This window comes from Neodiprion virginianus, chromosome 5 (genome assembly GCF_021901495.1).
Source record: "Neodiprion virginianus isolate iyNeoVirg1 chromosome 5, iyNeoVirg1.1, whole genome shotgun sequence".
In the NCBI taxonomy this organism is placed as follows: Eukaryota; Metazoa; Arthropoda; class Insecta; order Hymenoptera; family Diprionidae; genus Neodiprion; species Neodiprion virginianus.
In genome coordinates, this window is record NC_060881.1 from 26,719,321 (window position 1) to 26,737,084 (window position 17,764).

General features: G+C 44.5%; 3 protein-coding genes across 3 annotated transcripts in view; 1 reads left to right on the forward strand and 2 right to left on the reverse strand.

Moving 5' to 3' along the window:
* LOC124305922 (homeobox protein SIX3) overlaps positions 1-4,725 on the reverse strand; it is a 37,449-nt gene extending 32,724 nt beyond the window's left edge. The window contains exon 1 of the mRNA XM_046765934.1: positions 2,650-4,725. Coding sequence (XP_046621890.1) covers positions 2,650-3,290 — 641 coding nt within the window. The 5' untranslated portion in view covers positions 3,291-4,725. The remainder of the gene's footprint in view (positions 1-2,649) is intronic.
* Positions 1-17,764, forward strand: part of LOC124305926 (SUMO-activating enzyme subunit 1) — a 34,180-nt gene that overhangs the window by 7,668 nt on the left and 8,748 nt on the right. The window lies entirely within an intron of this gene.
* LOC124305923 (leucine-rich repeat neuronal protein 1-like) lies at positions 14,997-17,755 on the reverse strand. Its single transcript, XM_046765935.1, has 4 exons — positions 17,142-17,755; positions 16,682-17,044; positions 16,014-16,615; positions 14,997-15,951 (listed from the first exon to the last, which is right to left on the reverse strand). The coding sequence occupies exons 1-4, from the start codon at positions 17,199-17,201 to the stop codon at positions 15,672-15,674; spliced, it is 1,305 nt and encodes a 434-aa protein (XP_046621891.1). The 5' UTR covers positions 17,202-17,755; the 3' UTR covers positions 14,997-15,671.

A 17,764-nucleotide genomic window follows, 5' to 3' on the forward strand; every position in this document is an offset into this window, starting at 1 on the left:
CAACGTTTTGCAAAACGCGTTTACGCAGGATTCGACGAAGGCACGGAAAGCACGAGATACACTGACAAAGGATAAGTCTTCTAATACACCTGGGAGCTTATCAAAATCTGATAAGACTGGGCAGCGGCAGTCCATTCCTTGTCCTAAGCCAGTGTTGCTTCGGGCCAAAACTCATCCGCCACCAAGCCCGGACTCGGCTCAGAGAGGAAGAGAGAGAGAGAGAGAGAGAGAGCGACAGAGAGGGAGAGGAAGCGAGAAACCCGACCCAATCCAAGTCGACTAACCTGACCGAGCTCAACGCGGCGCACACATGCCAACGTTCCAGTGTCGAGGATCAGAGCTCGGGGAGAATGTGCGATGGTGTGTGACTCGACATCCCCATCCCTGGTTCTCCAACTCTACTTGTTCTCTTCCTCCTTCTCTTTCACTCTCTCACTCTCTCCTGCTCTCTGTGTGGTGCGTCGGGTGCTTGCTTCATGCTTGGAGATTGCTTGGGGGCTTTTTGGGTTCGGTTATATTGAATAACTCGCTCGCTGGACCGCGAAAATATACGATGAATCCGTCGAGCGGAGCGGGGTGAGATGACTTCGTGTAGTGTATGCTGCATGGATTTGTTTTTCGCCAATACCTAGCTTGTTGCCAATTTCAGTTCCGGGAGGTACTTGGCTCGGCTCCTCATCCGTGCTATTTGAATTTTAATCTCTATTCGTAATCCGGGATCTATTTTATTCGATCACTGATCGCCATCGCGTCATTGGAATCTCACTATCGGTGACACGAATCGACGGTTTTCATGACTCGTTCGAAGACGGTCGTTTCCAATGCCTAAATTTACCCGGTAAGCCCACGGCGTTTCTGTTTTTACTGATTCACAATTTTCGAAGAAGCTCTTTCGTAAGAATAAATGCACTCAGCTTGAGCATAGATTATATTAACAATACATTAGGGTTTCAAAAGACCCCCGAGGTTTCTCAACTTGCAAGCAATACCAGAAAGTGATTAGGGTTGTACCTTCGCTCTGTAATCGCCTCAAAGTCTTTCGGAACAGTTGTATTGACAATGCGTTGAACAAGAATCGGAGCATCAACATCTTGTGGTATATCATCTCAAAGTCTGATCTTTTCACGAGAGACGTGTCGTTGGTGTTTAGTCAGCTTGATTTTCGATCGAAATAAAAGTGTTTACAATGTTTCGGTATATCCGGATGCGTCTCATAAATTCAACTTTCCCCACCGATTTCAGCGCGTGTAAGTAGAAATGTAATCAACTGGGAAATTCCCATTTGTCGAGGTAGCGTCTTCCTCTTAATCTGCTTTTTCGTCCGTTCAAAAAATCGTACAATCGGTCATAACCATAAAAATTCTGAATGAGCCCTCGACACGGAAAGCGAGAAGACAGAGAGGGGCGAACTCATTGATCGTTTAACACTTTGAAAATGCCCGTTAGCGATCGAGTCCAAGTACAAAAAGTAAAAGGTGCGGTATATAACATCGGGGCAATGAAACCACTAGCGTGAAATGCTTACCACGCGTTTGTGCGAGACGTCTATCCACCCAGCCACCCACCATCTCTACCCTTTCTCACCTCCCCCCTCTCACCTACCTGTCTGCCTACTGACTAGCGGCAGTCAGTCGACAGGTGGTAATCTATGGAAACCATAGCACGGCACTACGGTCTAACCGACCTTTAATGCTCTTCTTGCGGGGGATTTACCCTAAGGAACACCCGGCAGTGAGATCCCAGGTGTAAACGGACCGATACCGTAATGCGTGATGTTTCACCTAAGGCACGCTCCTGGATGTCGGGTTGGAAAGGACGGGACTAAGTAAGAGAGATCGTCCCTTATAGTTTTTGGAATTGTCTATTCATCTTGTAACCCAGAAATGGAACTAGAGCCGAGGAGAGATTGGGAACGATGAAGGGATAGTGAGGAGCTTCGTCCACCAAATGCGATTTCAGAGACGTAATTTGAAAATCGTCAAACCGACGGCAGCCGCGGCCCTCCCGGCGGCTCTGGTGAAATGAAATTACGCAACCCTCTTCCAGATTGTCCCTAGAGCGAGCCGATGCGGAGAGAGAGAACCCCGCCACAAAGGCACATCGTTTGCCGGGTACAACGTCGTAACAACAACAATTTAGCTAACCGCTAACTGGTATCAAACGCTCCGCTAATCGCTCCACGTCGTATAAGCGATACAAATATTCACCCTGTGCACAGGTCGTTTAAAACGAAATGGCTCTTATCGTACCCGCATCGGTAATTGGAATACAATACCAAAGACCTTGGATCTCGTTAGTTTTTCACATTTGACAAAGCTAAAGGTCCAATGCAACGTTTTGCTGTTTGAAAAACCGACAGCTGATCTCTGGATTCTTTTCCGCCGTCGAATCAGTTTTTCACATCAACTTATGCGGGTGGAAAATGTTGAGACAGCTTCTAACTTTTTCAGTGATACGAGTCAAGTTTGTACATTTCAGAGATGGACAGAGACGCTGGAAAGCGACGAGGGAACGAAGTAGCTCTTTTAAAAACACATGTTCAACTTCGGAAGTTCACTGTTTTTACACATGTCCCAACCAAAGGACCGTCGGTAAACCGTCGAAAGCGAGCAACAAAAGGGCAAGAAGAATTACAAGAGTAGAACTTACTGATTTTTAGCGGCGGCAGCTCTGTCCCTCTGTCTCCGATTCTTGAACCAGTTTCCAACCTGCGTTGGTGTCAGTCCCGTCGCTCCTGCGAGTTCCCGCTTCTTTCCCGGATTCGGATAGGGATCCTGGAGGTACCACTCTCTGAGCAAGGACCTAGTGCGTTCCTTGAAGCAATGGGTCTTCTGCTCGCCGTCCCAGATTGTTCTGGGCAGGGGGAACTTCTTCCTTACCCTGTACTTGTCCACTGGACCCAGCGGCCTTCCCCGCAGCTTCTCGGCCTCCTGATAGTGCGCCTCGAGCCACATCGCCTGCAGCTTTCCGTGCGAATCTTTCGTGAATTTATGCCGTTCAAGGATCGCGTAAAGCTCGCGAAAGTGGCCCGAATGGTAGGCGACTATCGCCCTGGCTCTCAGCACCGCTTCGCTCTGGTTCAACTCCTGGATGTTCGGGTGCGCTACCGGCAGGCTCCACAAGAACCTTGCCAGCCTCTCGATGTCTCCGCTTTCTTCGAGCGTTTCGCAGACCGTCGCTACCTGGCCAACCGTAAATGACAGCGGCAACGCGAAGAGCGGCGCCGGGACGATCGGCCCACTGTTGTTCGGCGTCGCACTTCCAGTACCAGCTGGAGCAACGGCTGACATCTCGGTTCTTATTGATGGTTGCGGCCTGGCCTCCCGGTTGTCAGCGACAGTCAAAATTCATTCGGGGAACGGGGAAGTTCGCCGACCGATACCGATTCGCTTCCTCGATATCCTAGAGAATTTCGACTCGGAGTTGGCTAAACGCGGTTTGATCCGGAGGCCTTTCTTTGGGGACGTTTTCAAAAATTCATCCGGGCTCGTGTGTGGTTCCAAAAACTTTATATTTATGGCGATGCTTAGCGATAAACTTTTTTTTTAATTCTTCTTAGCAACCTGGGGAAATTATGGGGTAATAATTGAAGAGCTAATTATCGTTGCGGGGGTAAAGGCTTATTAAAGTTTTCAGGTTACTTGGCTTAATACGTAATCATTTTTTTTCTCTTCGTTTGATTTCGTCTAGTAATTTCACTTGGAATGATATATTCCTGTTTACGACGCAGCGGTTTTTCCCGCGGCGTTAAAGTCACTTTACCAGCGACATCATAATCTTCACATACTTTAGTCCAATGGATTACACAATATTTTATTAGTCTTCCGCCAGAGCTTCGCATTTGTGGTATATTGTCGGCGGTCCGTAATTTCGGAATCACTAAAGTGTTCATAAAGTTCTCAAACATCCGTTAACCATCACACTGACAAAGCCTTCACTTTATAACAATCCCTAAATTACAACTAGCTTTCTATCTTTGAACCAATAGCAATTCGAGCTCCGTTGCAAACACCTTTTTTCCCCCCCGTTCTTCGATTTACGTCACGAATCAGTTCGAATCACTTTTTCAATTCAATTCTCACTCACATCGTATCACGTTGAATTTTTTTCTTATTTTTTCTCTTCACCCTCCTTGCACCCCGAAACGATCGACAAACTTCACCGCCACATTTTACGAAAAGATAGTGTGAATAAAAACTCGCCTCTACAACGAACCAACATACAACAAACAACACGTTCACTCATCGGTATAAGCAATAATCAATTTTACCTGAATTACTCACGTTTTTTTATCATTTTACGTATACTCGTTTTTTTTTTTCGTTATTGGTTTTGATTTTCATACGGTAGTTTATTATTACTTTTTTTTAATTTTCCTGCTTTTTCCCGACTGTTCAAGGAAGTCTTGCGGTTAGGCGAGGGGTGTTGCAACGCATTATTGTTATTATTATTGTTATTATTATTGTTATTGTTATTATTATTATTAGTATTATTATTATTATACGGTTTTGATTTTCGATAGAAATTCGGAGTAGTTGCTACGCGGTGGTCTGCAGAGTCCAGTTTTTGGGCTGTTGCTTCAGTCGGATCAGATAGCAAACTGGTTTCGTTTACAAGCCGTCGTCCCTACCCCGGCTCTCCCCTGCATGATACGTTTGTCCGTGGACGTCACATCGGAACTCCGGGACCAGGAGTCGGTTCTACCTACTCCTCAAAAACGCCGGCCAATACAAGGCCACGCCCACAAAGAGGATCACGATTGGCCCGATCCCATCCCCGTTCCCATGGCAACCTTTATGCGACCCCCGTCCCCCCCACCCTCCCCACCGTCCCCTTCCACCTCTCTCCGCACTTCCTCCGCACAAGTTTTGCCTTGGTTTAATTATCCCCACCCCGTGTATACCCGGCCGGTAAATTCCCCTCCTTACCTCCCCCCCCCGCCCCGTCCCCCACCCCTCAGTAACTCACTCCGACCGTACATCCCTCCGGTTAGACTCTCCCGCAAAGTCGGAGTAACAACCCACGCCTTCCTCACACTCGTTATACGCGCTACGCTCAATGTAGATATAACACGCTCGCTGGGCGGGTACACTTAAAGTGCATCTGAAACAACCCGGCGGAGATATCTTTCGGGGAACCTGTGCAGCCACCCTACCAGAGATACCGAGATGTTTGAGGAGTGAAAATTACTCTCTTATATTCAAGGACGCCTGCGGACTCCGTCTTTATTCTTTGATCCAGGAGTAACGGATATCGACGTAAATGGAAATAGACGTACCGTGACGATTCTGTGAACCGTTGTCGTATTCGGATTTTCGAAGTTAATAATCGAACGCGAGATATTTCGTATCTTGATCGTATGGAAGAATTTTCCTACGGCTTTGCAGCCGGTCGTGCGATCTAGAGGGGGTTCAAAGGTTATTTTAAGTTATCGAACGACGCCGGTGCATTTTGTTATATAATTATCCGCGTTGGTTCGTTGTCAAAAATGTTCGTAAATGTGCAAACGACGCTACATCGGATCTCCAACTCACTTCGAAGCTGCGAGGATAGGCATGTATGGTACTCCGAGTGTACACTCAGGTTAAAATGGCCGCTGAAGTTTCTTACACAGCATGCAATACGCGATGTACGCAGCGTCTCTTAGTTTCCGTGACGTCCTTTTTCATTCAGGGATTTCCCAAACGTAACGGTAATCGCGGGGGTTCTTTGAGCTTTTACGAAGGCATTGAAGTACCAGCAGGCCTGTGCTGAATGGTGTCGTCATGCTGATTGAGGTGTCTACGGAAGGTTGGTCGTGCCTCAATCGTATTTATGCCCAGGTATGTCACAGATGGTCAGGTACTTACCCTCCATCCAAGGTGACTAGGATTGTTGAAGTCCAGGTCGATGCATACGCAGTGCAATGTAACTTCGCCCAAACCCAACCCAGTATTGGAAGCAATTAGTCCTTGGCTGGTGGTCGCATTTACTCGTACTATACGGCTTGGGCAGCAGGATGGGTATTAGCCAAGGAATGGGAAATTCTCAAGGTCAAAATTTACCCAGACTTCCGTAACTCTATCCTTATTATGACAGCTTTGTCGCATTTGCTATCAGAGCACGGATTACTTTAAGTCGACAGACTTTGCAAAGCCTCTTTGACTTCGTTTCTCATTTATCACAGGAACACAGTCGTCTTCCAAACTATAAATCTAATCCTATACGCACGGTCGACGTTCAATTCGAACGAAACAAAGGGGCACTTAGAGTATCAGGACTTCGGATAATACATTTACTGGCAGTACTATTTAAGTTTGATGCAGGTCGAATATTTCTTTTCTTCGTCTTCCGATACCGAGAAAATTCACTCTGTGAAATGCTGATGGTAAATCGTTATACAGAGCTAGTTTCTTCGCAGACTTTAACGGTCTGTTTTAAGGGTCCTCTTTGAGATGACCTTAAAGAGGCTCCAGTCTAAGCGGCATTTATTTATTTTTTTCTCTCAAGTTGCATCGATGGCAGTACGACAGTAAGGAAAGAGATAGGCGATCGCCTTCGGACGACTCGATATGGCGTATAACCCGTTATAGATTCCGCGCTTAGTATAAAGATAACCTGTCAGCGATATCATGAGCTCGCCGCACATCGTATCAGAAAGGCGCGGACGATTATTACGATGAAATTCGACACGAATGTGAGACAGGTAAATTCTGACAGTAGGGGATCACCTCGAGAGGCTTCAAGAATAGGTATATAAGTTACCCTGCAACTGCGACATGCATTAAGCTACCGCAGCTGTGCGCAGCTGGCTGACTTTATGGATCGAGACGATTTCCGCGTGTCGCTTTATACGAATGCGTGCAAAAACGCGTCTCATCTCGCAATTCGATTATCCTCCTACCAGACCTTTCATTTCGCGTCTCGAACGCAGGAAATGACAGAAAAATTTAATCGAACGGGTGAGATGGATTTCTTCGACGTGTAACCGTGAATCCGGCATGTTGACGAAGAACGTTGCCGCCCATGCAGTTGGGGGGAAACTTGTGTACGACATGCACGACACCTAGGGGTGCACAATGGGGCTGGAAGTTCTTCGGTGTATCGATGTGGGATAATCCTGTCCGATTTTTACGGCATCCAGATATTTTCTCCTCTCCTCTCCTCTCCTCGTTTCGCTCTGGGTTCTCTAATTCCACGTGTATGTTCCCCGCTAATACCGGCCTTCCTGCTCGAGGTTGTTGTTCGGGTAGGTACACCCTGCATCTATGGGCGAAGTAAGGGCGAAGGCAGAACTCGGCGGGTAGGTATATACGCTTGCAGCGTTGTAATACTCTCGCAGTCTACCATCACGAGCGTAGGGTAACAATATGGGTGATGTGTCCGCGCGGACTAATGCCTGGTGCCATTATTATTGAACGGTGTACTAATGGGGTGTGATCCTCTTCCTCTCGTCGCGCAACAGTCCCGTCATGAGAATTTAATGGTTTATGCAGCCTCCCCGCGTCCCAACCCTTCGGGGCAAAAAAAAACGTTCATGTTTTTGTTTTCAAATTTTTCCGACACACGCAGTGACAAACGTGGGGCAACGATGCGCTAAGTGATAAACATTTGAATCACGGATCACGGCTTCAGTTCCGTGTGGATTTAGGTTTTACGTACATTCTTTAATCGTGCCAACGATGGAAAATTATCGAAAACTTTACTCATCCCAAAATCTGAGAATCGCTGGTTGTAAATTGGGGTCAAAGTCGCGAGGTGGAGTGAAATTTTCACCGACGGCAGCCATGTTGCGATCCGTTTTGCGTCAACGTATTAATTCTTCTTTTTAGAATTCAACCAACTGTAAATAGTTTTGAAATCCTTCTCGGAACTCTGATCACGCTGGGGACAATCGTATGACGATTCACCTTTTTCTCCATTTTTTTTTATCGAGTCGGGACGAAGCCGGGGGTTGAAAATAATTGCTGCCGAAGCATAACGCGTGGGGGTGCTGGTTTTGGTTTGAGATTTGGGAAGAGTGGCGCCAAGGAAGTCCTCCTTTGCGGCGAGGTGTTTACTCAGGAGTTGACGGGACGCGATGCGCGGCAGAGATGGTGAAATTTGAGGTTCGTCCCGTTACTCGAGCAAGCGGCGCTGCAGGGAGGACGGAATCTTTCCGCCTCCAACCCGAGGCAGGCTCTTCCTCGGAGGATGACGAGGCGCATCTGGGCTGGCGCCATCTCGATTTGTTTGTTTTACTTCGCGGCGAACCACGCGGGATGGGCCAGTCAAACGCCCTACGCCGCACTAGACGAGCTTTTCCAATACACTTTCGTTCCCTTTTCTACCACTATATCACCACCGCGTCTACCTACCACTGAAACGCGAACGGATTCGGGGGTTAATGAGGTCGTTAGCGGACGTTTAACCCCACGGCTGACTCAATCTTAACGTCCGACAACAAGGAGATGCAGCTTCTTTGACAGACGCATCTGTTATCCCTGAAGACTAAAATATCACTTACTTCCGGCTATGTAGACGTCGCGGGTGAAAATATTCAAACATTATGCGGCGTGTGAAACACGACGCGGAAATTCGCTCTGCAAATTATTTTCACCATGTATTTATTTTCAAAATTTAGCATCGATTTCCTTGGTTCTTGTTTTATACTGAGAGAAGTTTTTAGTTCCGGTTACCGCTCGGTCCTTAACTATGTTCGTTTTTCACCACAATCGAAAAATATAGTTCTAGGTAGATAATGAAAATTAGTTTTCTAGCCGTTACCGGAAAGTCTAGTATCCGTTACTATTCTTTCTCGTTACGATCACTGTTGCTATATTTTCTTGCAACTGCTGCGAAAATTTAATGCTTGTGCAAGAATAAATTGACGTTGAAGCCTTGTTTGACTAAAAAAGTAGAGTAAACCTCGTACACGAGGCGTACCTCGTTTTTCGTAATTCCAACAATATTCAAACAGTTTTTTTTTAACGATACCTGTTTTACTGAATTTTTCTAGTTACTGTACCAAATGAAATTTTTCTCAGTGTACCGTTGTAAGGCGAAAATCTCATCGAACGTGTCTGACGGTATTTCGATCAAGGTTTCTTACAACAATCGTTGACGGGCATTGATCACAGTTTGTCGTGCATTATTACTATCGCTATTTTTCCTCTTTTCCATCCGGCGAATATTCTTCTCTTTTTTAAAAACGCTTACCGGTACAGCAGGCGGATGAAATTCACGTCGGGGTGAGCGTTGGTTGTTAATTCGCGCGTCGGGTTAACGCAACAATATAGTACATAACGTCATCGTTCAAACGGATCGTTAGCCAATTATCGAGTCATTTGCACTGCCGTGAATTGTTGGCAGAATATGTACTCGCTCCGCATCCCTGTGCTCGAGCAGTATATTGTACTTGAATTTCGCGAATTATTCACTACGGTGAGCATATTTTACGCTCCCCCGATTCCGTTCCCAATCCCACCGCAGCTCTATACCCTGCATATGCGTCCAAATATATCCCTCGGATTTATCAGATTTACAACGGTCTCTCTCTTCTCCCTCTCGACGAAGTAAAAATCGACGAATTATCGTCAATGTTGTTTAATGCCGAATAATTCGTTGATAAATTATTTCGGAAAAAACCGCACGCGTTGCTGATTCGCAACAAGGTTTCCAAGTCTCCTTAATTGCAATTTGTTATTCTTTGTTTCCTTTGTTTTCCTCCCACCTCTTTCTACCCAAAATTATCCCCCTGATACTCCCTCATCTCTAGCAAGTCTCGTTCTGACGGGTGAAAAGAGGCGACCGTACCTAAGCCCGAATGCACTTTCACATCGGAGGCGGATTCTGTGTTCGGCCGAGGCTGTTATTGCTGTCTCAGGGACGTCACGCGTCAGTCCGAGACGCGCGTCGCGACGCCTTCAGCGCGCCGCAGGAAGCACCGGGAACTCGATATCGCAAGCAAGGAGGAGCCGATGCGACCGCCACGCTACTAGCCGCACGGCTCCAAGGTGTTTGTTGTTACGACTTCTGACAAACGACGAAACCCCGCCGTCCCGACACCCTCGCAAACCGTTTTCCCATCGATTCTTAATGGTCCTTCGAAGTGCGCCGCTTCCTTCCCTCCTAATCGACCTCGGTTTATTTTTACTCACCGATTCAGCTGCGGTTTTTCACCTCCACCCGTTGTATTCGACCGATTCACACTCTTCGTTTTCACAATCACGATCAGCCGGTGTCTTTCAGAGTACGGAGGGCTGGCTTAGGGGTGTACCCGTCTCGGTCGTCGAGCTGACATCGAACCCTGCGATCACTTTCCTCAAGCGAATCGCTCTTGGTCAATTTTCACTCACGCCTGACCCATAGACAGGAATTCGACAATGAAGCAACAGCCAATGCCCGTTACGCCGCCGGTTTTCCCCACACCGATTTCCAGCTTTCGTACCTCCTCGATGGTTTGTATACCCCGTGTCACGAGGCTGTCCTTCTTATTCTTATTCTTATTCCCCTGCTTACTCTTCGTCACTTCATTTCAAGCAAGACTTCGACGACTTCGTTGTGTTCGGATTCCTTTGACGTCAAAAGGAATATCGACATTACACGATATACGTATTTTGCGTTCCCCTGAATTCTCGTATATACTCCGATTCCGTCGTGGCTATATTTGTATACCTACGGCTGGAATGATCGATACGAAACGCGGCGATGATGCGGAGTCAATTTTTTAAACAACATTACATTACCGTCTAACTCGCGGCTTACATTTTCAATCGCCCGCTCTCCAGCTTCTTTGAAGTTTCATTCTACAATTCGGCTACTGTTACGCTTTGCCGTTTCAAAGATCTTCCTGAAAAATATCCTCGTAATACTTACGCGCGTCGAACTGGTTCAATTAACGTGAATTCTGATATTCGCGATAGCGCCGGAACGGTCTACTTCCGTTTCTAATACAGTTTACATCAAAGAGCCATTCCCCACACGCATGCAGGCTTATTGCATATTATCACATACCTGCGCAGTAATGCGTATAACAACTTGGCAAATGTCATTGGGAATTCCGAAACGTTTGTCGCACGAAGACAGACCCTCCACTTACACTTCCCATAAGTCGAGTACTTACAGTAATCGATCGTAGTATCATTTTACAAATAATCTCACCGACTTCCTCACCGGAAATTGGCAATTAACCTCCACCTCCCCCCGAAAACCGCTAGGACTAACTAATTACATTGCGGCTAGAAATTAACCGTCGCTAAAAATTCTCGCGTCTTGTCGCACCGAATCGCCAATCGGTCTTTGAATTAACCGTAGACTTGAAGAAATGAAAAAACCAACAAACAAAGAAAAAAAAACCAGTTCTCACGATCACGCAAATCGTATCTTTACGAATAATATACTGTTTTTGGCGATGAAAGGCAAGAAAATTTTTCAAGTCTCGACTATATTTCCGTACCAACAAGAAACTCGCCGATGATTTTGTCATCCGAGAAAATTGACGGAACCAAACTGCTGCCGGACTTAAGTTGTGGGATTGTTTAAATTCGCAAAATTCGGCGAAAATTGTACACCGGATGTTTACGTACAAGAGTGCTAAGTGCGTGAAGGTCAGAAAAGATTTTCGATAATATCTGGAACGCGCCTATTTCGAGGTGTGCCGGATTGTCCGAAAATCCTCTGAAAATCTGTTGAACGGTAAAGGTCTTAGTCAAGTAAAGTAGGTCCTCTACTTACTAGGGTTGTACGTTTTGGCGAAGAAGCTGACCAGCGTCGATGAGGGTTCGGCTAATTCTCACCTGGTTTACCGGTTTCCTGATCCGATGCCTTGTTGCCCCTGGATATTTGCAGCGACCGAAAAAGCTGTACAAACTTGGCTATCGGTAGTGAAATTCGTACGATGCGATTTAAATCGACGCGTTCGGATCTCGACGTTAAGCAGCTTATCTCCGAAGGCGTAGACCTTTTGTCGAGAATAGGGTACAGCTATACCTAGATCAGTTAACATCCTGGTATTAACGTTTCAACGTGCATATTACCTTCTTACACGGCTTTGTACGGCTCCTTAATCACATAATGTTCGATATTGTCAGTATATTTTACTGCTGTGCCCGTATTTGTACCTCTGCAGCGGTCCAAAATCGCTCATTCACAATCGCCTGTCGTCACTAATTACACGAATTTACACCTCGGTCTCAGTGCAAGGTATTAAGGTTGGTATGCCTGCGTCTATGCGTGTTTGTCAAACTAATGCAGGTATATAAAATTTATACCTTCTTCATTGCTCTTGTACTCCTCCGTTTCTTCTCTATTATTTTCTATTACGAACCTTCTACGTTACATATTTGATGATGGACGTTACTTCGGTTCTTACACAACGGAAATTTTATAGGTGAAAATACATTAAACTTGGCGTTTGTGTACTTATTTTCTTTTATTTCTTTTTCATCTGTTATTTCTTTCTCTTTGCCAATGAATGGAAAGTAGAGGTTGGAATTTGATTTTCCAAAATTTGTAAATGGAAAGCAAAGTCGCAATTGATCACAAGCGGTTATATCACGTGAATTGTAAAATTCATCCGGGTTATCACAATTTTCAAACCTGTTATGGAATAGTTTGGTATTTTTTTGTCTCTCGAATTTTCGAAACCCTAAATTGTCGAACCGTAACATTACGAGCATTAATCTCAACTTTTTTTTTTCAATCGATTCTCCCGCATATTCTGCGTTGCGATATTTCCGAAAATCGAGATTTTCACTCAACAACTGTGAAGTGAAAAATTGTTTAGTCGGATTGAGGAAAATTACAGTCGACGTATAAATGAAGTGAATTGATTGCGCGGGGCTATCGGTGAAATATTTAGTAGCTATTACATAATACAATATACGTTCTATAAATTCACGTTATATTAATTTTGTTTCAATAAACGTTGACTGCTTCAATTCATTATCTTCCAGTTCATCTGACGAAATACGATTTTTTTTTTCTTTCCTCGGTAAAATATTTCGTCGACTGCGACCGGCAAAATTAAAATCGATTTCTTTGCGTTCGGGAGAAAATTTTCCGCACAATAAAAGTGAACGATTCTTCATTCGATAAAATTATAAGGCAAGAAAATATTTCACTAAATCGAGTAAATTTCAATAGTTTATTATTTCTTCAAAAGATGCAAATTTTTATACCAACGCATACGCGACGTTCCCATTTAATACGCGAAGTGTCGAGGTACGTACAAACTAGCGGTAGATCGCAAACCTTTCCAACGAGGGTGTTATAACCCGGCATAAATTCATACGTTACACCCATGAAGAGCGCGTTGATGCGTGCACGTAATCCTGGAGCAAGAGCAGGATCAGGATCGGGAAGGTGCGCACATGCACAGTCGGTCTCGTACCTACTTAGCGATATCATCGCTTGTACGTACGTACTGGGGTTGGTTATATTTTCGTTATTATTCATTTAGGCACACCCCGCATGCAACGGACCCCGGGATTACACGCCTCAACTAAACTCCGTACATCCATTCCCGTATGTTCGTGTCTCCGACGCCTTATCGCTAATCTCTGCGATACCGATAATTGTTATTACTGTAATATAATAACATAATCCTTGACGACGTTGACGGCTTTTACTTTTACCTTGTTGTCTTTTATTCGACTACCGTAACTTTGTAAATAATTTCAACTATTTAGGTACTGTACGATCCACAATTTCTTATTTTATTTTTTTTTTTGTTTTGCTTCAAACTATCGAGACCATCGTTATTTTCCACGTATGGTTTGTATTATGAAGTCCGTTATTTCGAGGGAGGCGTATGTATTAATTTTGTGCGATTGAAGTAGAATTTTTTAAGCTAGAACTTTGGTGATTGAAACGGTTTAAAAAATGAAACGAAATTTCGAGACTGATGATTCGTTCGAGCAAAATGAAATATTTACACAACCGTGTAAGATGTAACAAGAAATGTAAAATGATTCCTTGATGGAAAACATTTGGTGACGAGATTTTCGATTAAATCGTCACGGTCGTTATAAAATTGAATTTCAAGATCATTGCCTGATAAGCAATGAATGGCGCTGGGCTGTTGCCTGTATTATGAGTAGGCAAGGACCTAGTACCGTATTTTGTGTATCGGTGTGGAGCAGAAGCAGAAGCAGCAGCAGCCAGTGTGAAGCCGCAAGCCACAAGCGCATAATAGTTCTTTTTCCGGAGCATTGGCTATCGCCAAATTGGCTCCAATGAAATATCGTATTACAGACATCCAATATCTCTGGCTCCAGCTCGGTGTATAGCAAAGTAGTCTATAATATTCCATTCAGTGCGATCGCTATAATAAAGATACTATACATGAGCCTTTGACCGCTATGTACTTTTCCATATACCTGTATATACACATGTATTATATACGTATAATATTCGCCTCGACGTTGAACCTCTATGGGGGTAGCTATAGTTGGGTATGGGTGTGTTTTATACCTCGTGCTGTAACTCAATAGCCTTCCGATGGAAAGATCATGGTCCCGGTACAAAGGCTGATCGCCGCATCACATGCGATCAAGAAACACGTCAGAATCTCTGACGAGGCATTAAAACTGGCCCTCAAATACGTAAAACTCATTTTATACGTAGATATAAATATAATTTTGTCTAGTGGTTACGTTCATATACCCGAGATATTTTTTTACGATTATTTACACGGTTAAAAACATACTTTTTCACCTCCTCAACTTGCTAGAGAAAAAACTCTCCGCAGGAAGTTTTTTTTTTCAAAATATCAACTTTTACTTTACATCAACGGTTATTTGTTGTTCTCTTTGAAAAAATTTTCATCCGTTGATTTGATTTCTTGTAACAATTTTCTTCTTTTCTTCTTTCTATCCATTGTATGAAAGAAAACTCGGGGGCAACTCTTGACAATAACCCTTTCTCATGTGGTTCTTTTCATTTCTTTTTTCGGACGTGAGCACGTATTATGAAAGCACGTATCTTTTCATTTTTCATACATACAACATCATTGGGGAGTAATGAAGCGTATTATATCTGCCCAACGGTGGTTTCTTATTTATTATCTACAATGTACAGAATTAATAAGCTGCTATCATTCAATATCAAGTGGCTCACTCGGTGGAATTATTTATAGCGTGAAAAGAAAGCAAGAGAATCCGATGCTTTTAATTCATCGAATACCATTCTTAACAGAAGGGTTAAAAGTCTATGCGTAAAATTATTTTTTATCCTTTTACAAAATATTCTTCTACAATTCGTTTAATATAATAATAATAACAATTATCTTTTTTTCCATCGACCAGTTTCATTTTTGGAATAAAAAATTGAACTTCATTGCCCAAGAGAGTGATAAAGAATAAGAGGAAAAGATATATTGACGTCTCACAACTCAACAACGGTTAGGGAGAAAGATATGGAAAAGATACATGTGCAATTAACGTTTTTGATAAATTTCTACAGTAGTAAATATTGTTTTTCCCGTATAAACTGATACACGGTAATATATTACACTTAAATAATTGTTTGACTATTCATAATCGCGTTTTTTAATTAACCTCGAAGATAAAGCGTATCAACACATTGGAAAGAATGACTTTTAACCCCGTCACGAGTGATAATAAAATCGCTTTGGGCGTCCCGCGATTCTCGTTCCAGCCGTCCTCGTCGGTTCGCGCCTGTCGGTCGGCAGCCGGTGACACAGGGTGCCTCTAAGGGTAGTCGGTAATGTCGCTGTGCTGGAGGATCTTGTCCTCGGCCTCGGACTTCGTGATCATAATCCTGTAAGATACTGTGACTGCGCGTCTGAATCCCCTCGGGCCGAAGGCCTGCCTGACGATGAAATAAATTGCCGCGCCAATGCCGGCAAGTAAAGGAAATCCAAGCGCTATCCAGAGAGCGAGGTAATGCTTGTAGTAGCTGCAGTCGTACTGATCGCTGTCGAGCGCTTCGAAAAGGAGTTTCTCTCGCATCTCGGGGGGCGACTTGCACCTGAAATGACGCGTGAAAAATTGGCGGGTCTGAAAAATTAGCCGACTAATCCTCGTCCTCACCTCATTTCGTCCGAGTAATTCCTCGTCGAATCAACCGAGACTATCCACTGCGTTCCGCAGTCGCATTGCCATGGGTTCAGCTGCAGGTCGAGGTCCGATACGCGCTGTATCACCGGCAGTAGTTCACGACCCGCTCTGACGATCGAACAGTTTCTTACGGAGAGCCGGTGCAGTTGCGGCAGCAGGTCTTCGCTGGGTGGCTGGACCGCGAGGCTGGTCAAATTGGGGCAGTTATCCGCCGATAAAACGGTGAGGTTCCTTAGGTTCGCGAGGTCAGTCAGGTTCAGGCACTCGAATCTAGGCATGTCGTTCATCCTCAGGATCCTCAGATGCGACACGGCGATTTGACCCAGACTGATTATGTTCGTTCGCGATATGTCCAGGACTTGTATAGCGGTCGGTAACTCAGGCAACTGCTTGATAGGGTTCGAGCTCAGGCTGAGATGCCTTAGACTTACCAACGGAGTAAACAAACCCGCGGGAAAATATGAACACGAGACGTTGGTCAGGTCGAGATCAACCAGCGAAACAAGATTTTTGAACGCATCTTTGTCTATGTTGTTATTTAGCGGGTTTTCGTTGAGTTTGAGCACGTGTAGCGCCTGGAAAACGGAAACGGCGACAGTTAGTCCGTATCTAATTAATTTTCAAATTTGTTCATACCGAACCTTCATGTGCTCGAATGTCCAATGCGTGATGTGCTGCAGGACGTTGTAGGAAAGGTCGAGCACTTGCAGTTTTGATATTTGTGTGGTCAGCGCGGTGTCGTTTAGATACGGCAATTTGTTGTGGCTGACGTTCAGACTGGCTAGATTGTTCTCGGTATTACATTTGAAAAAGAAACGCTGCAGGTTGTTCTGCGAGAGGTCCAAGATCTCAAGCTTATCCAGGTACGCCGCACAGTCGGAAAAACTGTCGAAGAAATTACCCCGCAGGTTGAGCTCCGTTGCCTTTTCAACCCGGCTCGATACCGACCCGTTGCTGTCCCTGAAGAACTTCTCCTTGGTCAAACCGCTCCATGACAAGTCCAGCTGTAAGGAACCAGATTAATAAAAACGTATAAAAGCGACCGACAAACTGTTTGCGGTGAATAAGAATCGATAGACGATAACCAGGAAATAATCAAACCTTGTCCGCCGCTACCGCGAAATGCGCAACCGTCAGAACGAAAATAATGTTAACCCACATGTCGAAGTTTAGCGAAAGTAATTACTGGCGATGGTTCCACAAGTGCGAGAAATCCGCGTAGAAGTTGCAGCTCTCACTGAAACTGCACTAATGAGAAAAGTGGTGCTGCTAAGTCGTTGGTCGGTAGGCCAGCACGGATGGCGAAAGGTCAATGCCGAAAGGCTAATGCACCATTTTTTTTTATCTCCAGATAACAATGGAATATTGTAGTCAACGATGGATTATACCTAATCTACGAATCCTTGTTTTCTCTTTTACAAAAAGTGCGTTTATGTATAGAATTTCACATGACCCCAAGTTTATTGTTGTTCTTTCAATTTTGAATTTGTTTTTTTTCCCTTCATTCTGTTTCTACGTCATTAATCTCAAACTACTTCACTGTATGAACCATTCTTAGTTCGCGTTAACCTATCCACACTATATCAACACAACCAAAAATTCCGGTAATGGCAGAAACTATTGAATATATTAATCGATGGAATCCAAAATCCCTTTTCGATTTATAAATAGTATTCAATCAGCTTCTGTGTGGCTGACGTGCCCAATGCACTCTGCATTGCAGG

Excerpts from the sequence above, each read along its gene's own strand:
- LOC124305923 (XM_046765935.1), bottom strand. The coding sequence starts at position 17,201 with ATGTGGGTTAACATTATTTTCGTTCTGACGGTTGCGCATTTCGCGGTA. Across the intron at positions 17,045-17,141 it reads TCGCGGTAGCGGCGGACAAG|CTGGACTTGTCATGGAGCGG; the intron begins GTTTGATTATTT and ends GGTTCCTTACAG. Across the intron at positions 16,616-16,681 it reads GGACATTCGAGCACATGAAG|GCGCTACACGTGCTCAAACT; the intron begins GTTCGGTATGAA and ends TCCGTTTTCCAG.